The 12,033-nt window shown below is 41.7% G+C and overlaps 1 protein-coding gene across 2 annotated transcripts in view; it reads left to right on the plus strand.

Annotated features, from left to right (window-relative positions):
• The first annotated feature begins 1,361 nt into the window (after positions 1-1,361).
• Positions 1,362-12,033, plus strand: part of LOC137286610 (uncharacterized) — a 159,630-nt gene continuing 148,958 nt past the window's right edge. Inside the window, exons 1-2 of one of the 2 annotated variants that reach the window (XM_067818559.1) lie at positions 1,362-1,731; positions 3,642-3,801. In XM_067818559.1, the coding sequence (XP_067674660.1) occupies positions 1,406-1,731; positions 3,642-3,801 (486 nt within the window). In that variant the 5' untranslated portion in view covers positions 1,362-1,405. The remainder of the gene's footprint in view (positions 1,732-3,641; positions 3,802-12,033) is intronic. The other variant, XM_067818560.1, reaches the window with a different exon arrangement.

A 12,033-nucleotide genomic window follows, 5' to 3' on the forward strand; every position in this document is an offset into this window, starting at 1 on the left:
CAGTTCTTGTCTAATTCCCTTCATATTACAGTCCATCACCAGTTCTTGTCTAATCCCCTTTACATTACAATCCATCACCAGTTCTTGTCTAATCCCCTTCATATTACAGTACATCACCAGTTCTTGTCTAATCCCCTTTATATTACAATCCATCACCAGTTCTTGTCTAATTCCCTTCATATTACAGTACATCACCAGTTCTTGTCTAATCCCCTGTTATATACTAAAAGTCAAACCAGCCGATGCCCTCCTCCCAGCATGACGGAGGTACCTATCGCAGCTATCGTTGTGATGTGACCCCACACGGTCATTCTCTAGTTTTGAATAAGTCTTATAATCCTGGCATCCGCTGTCCTTGGCCAGAGCATTGTACGTCGTCCTCCATGGGCAGCATCTGCTATCTCTCTCTGGTAAGCTGTACTGTGGCATAGCTCTTGTAGTTGTTATCGTACCATGCATTCTTGAGTATATATCTTTACACCTAATGGAATCATTCTACATGTGAAATAGGTGCAAATACTACTGGAATATTGCTATCTTTTGGCGATCGATATTTCTCTGTGTAATATCAATTACACTCATTAATTATTCTCACGTATGCAAATTAACAGTAAATGTTTTAAGAGACTGAAATCAGAGGAGTGATTATGTTAATAGTTGAAAATGCTGACTTTCAATCGTTTGTCGTCTCAAAACAGATATGTAGTTGAACCTTTCTGTTAGAAATCTAACTCACTGTCAATGGTACATTTCGGCATGGACGAAAAAAGGACAATTCAGCTCTTCTGAATTCAGAAGGTAGGGTAACGTTTCTTTTGGCCTATAGCGTATCTTAAGGACCTGTTGGTTAAAGCGGTCGTTCGTAACACGGGCTTGTCTAGTAACCCGTGAATCTCACTGCATGGCAATGCCTTGACTAGTAACCTGTACATCTCACAACACGACAAGGCCTTGTCTAGTAACATGAAATCTCACAATATGACAAGGTCTTGTCTGGTAACATGCACATCTCCTTGGATGCCAAACCTTGCCCAGTAACCTGTATATCTCACTACATGACAAGGCCTTGTCTAGTAACCTGTACATTTCAGTGCATGACAAGGCCTTGTCTAGTAACCTGTACATCTCACTGGATGTCAAGGCCTTGTCTCGTACCCTGAACTTTCTCAGTACATAACAAGGTTTTGTCGCGCCGTGCCTGTTTTGTTCATGACACTGGTGTTGTAGAACAATAGAGTTTAGTGCAGGTATATACAAATGCACAACAATTTGTCCCTATCTAAGTACTGGAATTTTTTCAGATTACCATATGTTCTCAGTGCGCTGTTGAACGTCTGGCAAAACGTGCTATCTTATCTTGGTTTCCAAACAAAGGCTTCAGTGAGACGTCAGCAGACTGGTTAGAATGTTGGTTGGAATGTTCAGAATGACTACTGCCAGACTTACGATCGTGTTTTGTCTTTCAGCATTTACATGCGCCGACTTCCCGTTCCGGAACACGTCCCTGTCGTGGGAGGACAGGGTGGATGATCTGGTGGGTCGCCTTACTCTCGAAGAAATCATGATGCAAATGACTAGGGGAGGGGTCAGTCCCATCAACGGCCCCACTCCGCCGATCCCGAGGCTGGGGATCAGGCCCTACTCCTGGGACACGGAGTGTCTGCGCGGGGATGTTAAGGCTGGTAATGCCACCTCGTTTCCTGAACCCATTGGCCTGGCAGCTTCCTTTGAGTAAGTGCTAAACATTAATCCGTCAATCAATGCTTCAACAGATAATGACGTCATCACCAGCACACGGTTTGTGTTAGCGGTGAGTTGTACACTCTAACCTGGCAATACAGCCTGGCACTCACTCACGCAACGTAACAAACAATGCTAGATCGTAGCTGGGGGTTATCCCATTCGGGATAATATTAATCTGCACGATCCGATTAGGCGAAGCAATTGCAACACAATATGTTCACTTCTCAGACATGTGTCAGCTGTATGTCGTGAGGCCAGCTAGGAAGATAATATCCTTGGGAATGGCTGACCACCTGCCTGTTGTTTGTCATCGCTGTGTGCAGTTTTGCCAGAAATTATTGAGAAACTTTTATTTCCTAATACTGATAACAGAATTTTAAGATAGGTGTTACTTCATGTTGTAAAGTATTCAGTACGGAAATCGACTCGTTATTAGGTAAATACTTATTTCCGTTGGTGCAGCAGACGGCTTCCCTTGTTGACATATGTGGTAGATTTGACAGCAGAAGAGAACAGAAATCTGGATGGACGATTTTGAGAGGTGTGTGACCAATGCGAAACCATTAGCTGGTAGACATGACATTCCTCTGTCTGCACAGTGTACAGAACTTTGTATAATTTCAGTCAGGAACTGGGATTGATCACAAGGCAGGGCAGTGATTTGTTGACATCTCATGGTCACCTCCTTCGTTCTATTGTTTTAAACATACATGTAGTTTATTCGAAAACGAAATGGATTGGGCACAAGTTATCCAACGTAGCAACACCCTCTCCAAAAAGTTGCATATATCATGTTTAAAATATAAAAACTTTGAGAAAAGAGATTTGTGGTAATACTAGACACAATACAAGAATACAACTACAAAAATCTCTGTTAACTTAATTTAACGTAACACCTCCTTCCAACGGCCCGAACACTCTATGAACACTCTCTGAACACTCTCTGAACACTCTATGAAGATAACTGGATTAGACCCAGCTACAACTCAGATCTTAGCTATATTGAGAATGTGTGGTGGCTAATGACGGACAGAATAAACCAGAAAGTAATATTGAAGGTTTGAAGAAAGAGTGGTGTAATATTAGGACACGCTGTCACACCATTTCCTACACACTTTGATCGGTAGTGTACCTAGACATTCAGTCGTGTATTGCTGGGCAAGAATATAGTACTAAAAGACATTTGGGCTGTAAGATAGCTCAACATATTCATTTAAGTAAAACTATTTCTGATGATGTATTTGATGTTTGCCGAAAAGACTTTCTCAATAATTTCTGAATACTATACATGGTGTGTCTCTGTAGCCCACAGAAAGAGACCTCAAGAAAAGACAGGCGCACATGCATTAAATATATTGAAGCAATAGCACTCTCACCCACATCCATCCACCCGTCTAACGCTGCTCGGCGCAAAACGTTTGTGTCGACGTCGATACACACGTTGTCTCCAAAGCCATGGTGGCTGGAGGAAATGCGATTCACCGCGGAAGCAGTTTGTCTTTACCGCCATTGGACACAGCGTTGTCGATGTAGTTGTGTCAGGACTGGTCCAACCTTTGGTCGATATGCTTGAATTTCCACATCTCTAAGACAATTATAACGTTGGCTGCCAATTGTATCACAGTGAACTATTAGTTTAGTTGTTTTCTTTTATATATTCATGTGTTTTATTTTATTTATTTCTTGGAAGAATGTCAGATAATAAAGACAGTCAGTGAATGTGTAGTGATTCAGGGAATAGAGCTAGACTCTGAAAAAATGTGTCGTAGCTGAGACCGACTCATGGTAGGGACTTGAATGAAGTCGACTGGCTTGTGGTCACTACAAAACGACCAAGTACCAAGAAACGTGTTCCTCTCTGACATTGCCCTGAAGCATCTTTGTTTGCATTTGTTAAGTCCAAAGCTGATTTACCGTGTGGCTGAGGCGACCAGCATTGAGGTGAGAGCTAAGTACAACAACTTCAGTGAGCACGCCGTGTACGGCACCCACAAGGGTGTCAGCTGCCTTAGCCCCGTCATCAACATCCTGAGGGACCCTAGGTGGGGGAGGAACCCGGTAAGCACTCTCACCATTTTAGAGTTTCAGTACTTGTAAAACTAAGCCCAGAGACAAGACTCGGGTGCACGGGTCATAGATCAATTTATTTTGTTTATGGCGTATAGCCTGATAGGTGTTAAGTTCAAATTGCATGTGGTCAATGGATGAAGCTGTGTATTTCATTATTGTCTTTAGCAGACAGGCAGGCAGACACATAGGTGTCAATAACCAGACACTGAGTTTTCTCTGTGACAGAGGCTGCTTACCACAATCAACAAGGTTTTTTTATGTAACGAGCAGATTAATTACTTGTTTGTGTACACAACCATGATTAGACTACAGCTCACGACCTCATATTCCGGTATGCATACTGTTTCAAGCTCCGCGAACCAATTCACTGCGCGTGTGTTATGAGCGCAGCACAGCTCTTGAAACCACTTTTCTCCCAAGCGTTGAAGGAAATTTAGTGAATCGTTTGAACTCCGATTTCGAATCGTTTGAACTCCGATAACTCTAGTTATATCCTGTGATGTTTTTGTTGTCTCATCTCCTCACTTATATTGTTGTTATTGTTAATCTCCTCAGCTATAGCTCATGTATCTGCCTGTATATAAACTGTTACACCTTGTCCCCCCATATGCTTGAAAACGGTATAAGAATCCATACCGAAACGTCGCCATTGTGAAAATGAAGAAGTTGATCATCCGTAAAACTTGTTCCTTTACCTTCGCTAAGAATGTAGGAAATCAATGTTCAGTGACGCATGTCACAATCACGTTAGCGCTAGATCTGTTGTAAATAAGCGTTCAGGCTCTAGAGTCACGATCTCATTAGCGTTAGGTCTGTTGTAAGTCAATGTTCAGGCACTAGAGTCACGATCTCATTAGCGTTAGGTCTGTTGTAAGTCAGTGTTCAGGCACTAGAATCGCGATCTCATTAGCGTTAGGTCTGTTGTAAGTCAGTGTTCAGGCACTAGAGTCACGATCTCATTAGCGTTAGGTCTGTTGTAAGTCAGTGTACAGGTACACGTGTCACAATCACATTAGCGCTAAGAATGTTTTAAATTAATGTTCAGGTATTAGTGTCACGATAACATTATCGCTAATAATGTTTTACATCAATCTTCAGCTATGCGTGTCACAATCAAGTTAGCGCTAGGTCTTTTGTAAGCCATGTACTCATGTTACAATGACCTAAGCACTACGAATGTTGTCAGTCAGTGTTCAGGTACTTATGTCAAAATCAACTTAGCGCTAGGAATGTTGTAAATCAATGTTCAGGTACGCCTGTCACGATCATTTTAGCGTTAATACTGTAGTTAGTCAATGTAAAGGCCCAATAAATAAGCAATTTATAGAACATATAATGAATGCGGGTCCCGTTTCACAAAGGTCTCGCAAGCCTAAGATCTCGTAACTTTTCTCCTAGCACAATATTACGATTTTATGGGCGTTTCACGAAACTCTCGATGCTTACGATACCTTAAATTTACGACAAAAATAATGCATTTGGTCTCGTGAATGAGCATTATTCTCGTAACTCAAGAACAGAATGGCGTATTACCGTTTGTTAAAGGAGAAACTCAGCAAGAAAAATATTCTAAAACAGCTGGGTGTCTCTTGGAGACCATGTGACGGCGATCTCTGTATGAACTACAAAGTGGATAGGGCATCTTGTTTCGAGATGATTGATCTCACTCGTCCATACCTTCAAACAGACACTATGCGTTCCGTGCCGATTTCACCAGAAACACAAGTGCTTGCAACTCTGTGATGTACTCCTGGCGTTTCACGTATCCTGCACACTACGACAGAGGCCATTTCTAATTCGTTGGACAATATCCACTCTCCGCTTGCTGTGAGTGCCCAGCGCGCAGAGAAGGAAGGTCTCAATTAACTGGCTGCTTTCCCGCGAGGTTTTGGATGTATCGACGGCACCCTCATCCTTATCCATGCTCCAACTGGCGACGAGGAATCCGCCTACGTGTGCCGCAAAGGACACCATGTCATAAATGCACAGGCTGTATGTGACTGCAAACTCCAAATAACACCAAATATTTCGTGTCCCACAATGTTTGTATCGACGTGTCTTGTTTCAATAACATTATATCTACCCCAAAAGAAATTGGAGTAAGTTCCTCTGACTGTGGTTCATGTTAAAAAATGGAGTTTTAAATTATAAAAGGAAAACTACGCGAAAGAAAAACACCAGTACCGACCAATCAACGTGTTTACGTCACATTTACAGGTTACAAGCACATATTTACATACAATATGCATAAAAACAAATTAAGAATATATGTAGACACAAGTGCATTACAAGTTGATGGAAAGATATAAGCAGACATATATGGACATTTACTTGTTATGGAAAATAGTGAAGTGATGCAAAAGAAGTAACGTTTTTGTTCAAAGCATATGCTTTAATGTCAATGCACTTCTTGTTCACTAATGATGTTTACTCCATGCACAGATGACATGTTAATTGTTGACACAGGTAGAAATGTAACCGCAGCACGAACACATCAGTGTCATCACACATCACTGAAATAGATGAATTGGGAAGTGACTCTGCAACAGATACCACCTGCTGTATGATGATAACATCAGCCTCTTCATGGGTTGTCCTGAGATCATGCCGATGAATCAATAAGCCATTGTTGACCTCCACTGGTACCGGGGACCTTCCCGTTAAAACTAGCTTGTGTGTGCAGACTTTCAGTGATTCTCTCATCTCATGGAGACAGTCTACTACAAGATCTATCAGCTGAACTTTGTTTGAAGTAACTGTGAGTAGAATTGTCTATGATGGGCGGGGCATGGGTAGATAAATCTTTCTTTGTCCTGTGATGATCTAGTGATACCTTTGATGCTGCATTCAAAGTACCTCTCACATACAAGGTACACATCAGCTTCTTTCATTTTCTTCATTATGTAAAGAACAACGTTGTCAATGAAATCTTTTACTTTTCCATCTTTTGACCAGTAAACCACCGCCACATTTCAGACGCATCAATGATAATGCTTTTCTGGTCCAAGGGAAGACTTTCTGATAGTTCAACCTGCAAATTGTACTTCGATGTAGATTTGTTTGTGGCTGTTCTCGTGGCACCTTCATCAGTAAACATAGAAGTAGGTACTGGCGCCAACTCAAACATTAAGACTAGGGCAATGTTGATTTCTGTCCCTGCGGCTTGAAGTACAATGATTCTGGAGTAGATAAGATTTGTATCATGCAAATTTGAAGATCCAACCTGAACATGATTCTTCAAGACGGCCATAGTTTTAGTTTTCTTTGACAAAGGTCTATGAAATCCATCTGGCCACGACCTTATCACCCTTGACCAATTGTTTTATCCTTGTTTGTCATATCAAAGATGTCATATGACGAAAAAAATGCAAGTATGAAGACTCAAGACCCAAGTCTTCAAAGTATTTGGCTTTAAGGTGATGCCAATGATGCCATTTGGACACTTTCCATATTTCATGAAAGTCGTCTAGCTCAATCATCACGTCTGTCCGTATCCATGTCCCAGGTGTATGACGTGTGACATGTTCCCCTTTTAGAAATTTCTCAAGCAGTTCTGGATTGAGATCCTCTGTTCTAAGATATATACAGGCCATAGCGTGCATAGTTCTGATGTCCAGCTGCAAAGAAATAGGGCATCATCATCTTAACTGCAAGCAAATGGAGTGGCCAATCTGCTTCTTTTTCAGCTCTGACAAACTGTAGCATCAGTAAAACTGGTTTGATCAGCATATCCAACCACAGTCGCTTTGTTCTGGCTTGTTTTGCTCTGTGTTCCAAGATGTTAAACAAGTCAGCTGGTTTGGATACCTCTGTTATTACGATCCGTAATAGTTCTTCAACTAGAATTCTTAAGGCTCGTAAATGTATGCTACACCTCCAAAAGAGCTCTCCAAAATGTCTGTCAGCCCACTTCCAGCCATCAGTGCGCCAACACATCCAATAAAGTTCATAAGGAAATGAATTCCTCCAAGGCACAGAAAGAAATAGCTGAATCGTTCTGGGTATGCCCATGTTATGTGAATTGTAGAGTTGTTGATCACATGTGAAAACAACATCTTGTGCAAAATGTTTTGTCAGTATGTCAGCTTCCTTCACATGGTGTCGGTATCAGCTGGTTTCATGTCTATCAAAGGAGTGTAGACTCAAGTTGTTTTTGATCTGATTGCGTGACCTACCCTTCTATTCAGTGCGCTATTCTAGCCATGCAATTGCGGACAGGAGTCATTTTGAACACCTTCAGTCAAGAATATCCCTAAGAGTTGATCGTGATGCAGAGAATACTCGCATGGCTAACATTTTCAGCGATTTCACCGTGTTCATGACAGTCCCTCGGCATGTTTGGCTTTTAGTGACCTGTGTATCGTTCTACAGTTGTTTCATCATCCGATTGCTGTGTCATTTCCTCTTTCTTTATCCGACGAAATGTACCTTTGTCACCAGTGTTCTTGTTATCGTCAAGTGTCTGAGTTATAAGCATTGCAAGAGAATGTGTTGATTGGAGTCCATTCTGACTGGAAATGTTGGTGTAGCAGGGCGTGGAGTCATCCCAAAGATGACATCCTTACCTTGTCAGCTTGTTGACGGGGTTAACCTCTTTGGTCATGTGGACAAGGCGTCCGACATCGGATCAGAAAGTTCGTCGTTCGAATCCTAGCATGAGACTCGGAAATTTTGTGGCCGCTACATTTGCATCAAAGTTGTCGACTATGACTTGTACAAGGGGAGTTTCTCTTGGTGAATCTGACCATAATCCTCTAGATGTGACGTAATTTGATGTAAGTGCTGCTGACTGTTTGAATCGGAGAACTTTATCAAAGGCGCACACAATACCAAACTTGTTTAATTCTTGAATCTGATCTTTTCCTTTGATGAATACTCCAAGACTTGTCTGCAGAGGTGTTGGCTGCTTTTTCAGCAGACCAGTAATCATGTTACAAAGCATCAGGACTGGTAGCGCATATTCTTCACCTTGGAGAATATACCTAAAGAGTTCTTGAAGTGTTGGACTACAACATTCTCCTGCAATCTGGCAGTGTATTCTTATTTTATTTTGGTATTACTCTTTGGAAAGCGGTATTTCTTTAGTTTCTTGTCGAATCTATTTGGATATTTCCTTCATGGAAGAAGTGAAATCATCATCTTCATTTTCATCAAGGAATACCTTAAGGGTGTCTGTTGCAGCTTCCTGGAACACAAGAATACTGGCTATTTGTTTTCCTCTTAGAATAATCAGTTCATTGTCAAAACACCTTGATATTTCTTCAGTAAATTGTCTTTTTAAAAGTTTGACCCCATCACTCTCTACGTCCTGGTTGTATACATGTGTGGAGTTTCTGGTTTGTTTCAGATCAGCATTTGTCACGATAGCTGGCTTCTGCAGCATGAAGGTCGCTTATGGCTATTTCTACTCTCAGGTGTACTTCATCTCCCCACTTATCCTGACGTATGTCACATGTGCCAAGAATTCTTGAAAGATCTTTGGCCATCATCTGCAGTTCTGCAAAGAATAGATTTCTTCCTAGGATTTCTACAGTGTTTCTCAGTTTCACGTGGGCTCCTACAGAGAAAGTTGAAGTCAGCAGCTGAATCTGAACGACGGCTTCTCTTTTGGGATGATTCTAAAAGGCATATCTCTGATGATGATTTTGTGAGTCGTTTAGGATGGGTCTTTCATGTGTAAGTTGATACACAGTTTTTGATATAAAATAATCCATTTTGCTCAAAATGTATTCTGTTTCTTTGAATTTCTAAAAGAAGGTCATCCTGTCGAATTTTGCTAGCATCAATAATAGATGCGATGCACTGTGCGGTTGAATTAGTTGTCAATTTCTGTTTTGGCAAATGGATTATTTTATCTCAAAAACTGTCTGCACACACACGATTTGAACATGTGACACCTACCTCCTCACATATGAAACAACAGTCTCCACACACAAGATCTGAACATGTGACACCTATCTCACATATCTCACATATGAAACAACAGTCTGCACACGCGGGATATGATCATGTGACACCTACCTCACGTATGAAACAGCAGTCTCTACTCACAAGATAAGAACATGTGGCACCTACATCACATATGAAACAGCAATCTCTACTCACAAGATATGAACATGTGACACCTACCTCACACATGAAACAACAGTCTCCACACACACGATTTGAACATGTGACACCTACCTCCTCACATATGAAACAACAGTCTACACACACGGGATATGAACATGTGACACCTACATCACATATGAAACAGCAATCTCTACTCACAAGATATGAACATGTGACACCTACCTCACACATGAAACAACAGTCTCCACACACAAGATCTGAACATGTGACACCTACCTCCTCACATATGAAACAACAGTCTGCACACACGGGATATGATCATGTGACACCTACCTCACATATGAAACAGCGATCTCTACTCACAAGATATGAACATGTGACACCTACCTCACACATGAAACAACAGTCTCCACACACACGATTTGAACATGTGACACCTACCTCACACGTGAAACAACAGTCTCCACACACACGATTTGAACATGTGACACCTACCGCCTCACATATGAAACAACAGTCTCCACACACGAGATATGAACATGTGACACCTACATCACATATGAAACAACAGTCTGCACACACGGGATATGATCATGTGACACCTACCTCACATATGAAACAGCAGTCTCTACTCACAAGATATGAACATGTGACACCTACCTCACATATGAAACAACAGTCTCCACACATAAGATTTGAACATGTGACACCTACCTCACATATGAAACAACGGTCTGCACACACGATATGAACATTTGACAGCTACCCCACACCCCATAGTCATCATATAATCTAGAATTCTACCAACCAATCCCGTGCTAACGGGATCCCATGAGATGGCAAGTGCGCGTAATCGAGATCAATACAAATAACGCCTTATGCGAGGTAGCAGTGAAATGTGTAGACTGGTAACATTGGCGACTCCCAACAAACCCATCAAATATCACCTGCGGGCGATACCAGTGAAAACAAAACTAAAGCTAAATCTAGCAAAGACGTTAATCAGACCTCAGACACGTCTGGGAAAACGAAAGCTAAGACAAGCAAAGATACGAAATATTCTGAAGACAGAGGACCTTCAGACAGTAATTCTGAACATCACGAGCTTGCATCGTACATGAAAGATATTTTAACGGAGATGAATGCCATGAATAAAACGAGCGACAAATTCTCTCAGTTTGAGGGGACAATGCAGATAGAAAACATGGGTCCGGTGGATTATGAATACGACTACGAGTCTCACAATGATAACGGCCACCTTGACTATCAGCACCGGTCAGGGAGCGAATTTCAGCCCGATAAGCCTGCTCATGATGAACCCTCTATTTCAAGTTAAGAACAAATAGATTGACGGGACAGTGAGGCCGAAGTTGAGGTTGAAGATGATTTTTTGACTTGACAAAATCACTTGGACTTGCACAAGATAAGGGGACCCCTCTGTTTCACCACTGTTTCAGTACAAGTCATATGAAGATACTATTATGTATAAACGAATGAAGGAATACAAAAACCTTCAAATTGCTCAGTATTGAATGTACCAAAGCTGAACAAAGTTGTGTTGGACAATGTGTCTGGCCCAGCCAAAACAGTGGACACAAAGATGCAAAAGATTCAATCAGGAGTTATAAAAACTTTAATAGCAAACTCAAAAGTGCTAGAACTTGATTTCAAAACAAGAAGGATTTACCCAAACTGTTGTTCGACACTTTACTACTTCAGCTGGGTGACTCTCTCAATTTCCTGGGATTTCTTGAGGCTTGAATACGCCCAGCTCTCCCATGTCTGTTAAAACGCATGAGCACCTCTTTGGCGAGGATGTGGTCAAACAACTAAGAGATTTGGGTTCAACCAACAGAATCGGACATCGTACATTGTCTACTCGAGGCGCAGAGGTCGCTATCACCCTAATAGCGGGTTTGTCGACGAGGGTATGCATACTCAGGTCAAAATACAAACTATGCTTTGGGACATCCAGGCATGCCTAGATACAGACCGTTTTTAGGCAAAGACATTCAGTACAACAAGACTGTCCCAAAGAAAAGGTGGAGGGGCGGCAGAAAGTAGTGTCCGACTCCGAGCAGCCTGAGGGTGCAACAACGGCAGACAGCATGGTAGGTGAGAACATGAATTCTTAAGAAACACAGGTAC

Source organism: Haliotis asinina, chromosome 6 (genome assembly GCF_037392515.1).
Source record: "Haliotis asinina isolate JCU_RB_2024 chromosome 6, JCU_Hal_asi_v2, whole genome shotgun sequence".
Classification (NCBI taxonomy): Eukaryota; Metazoa; Mollusca; class Gastropoda; order Lepetellida; family Haliotidae; genus Haliotis; species Haliotis asinina.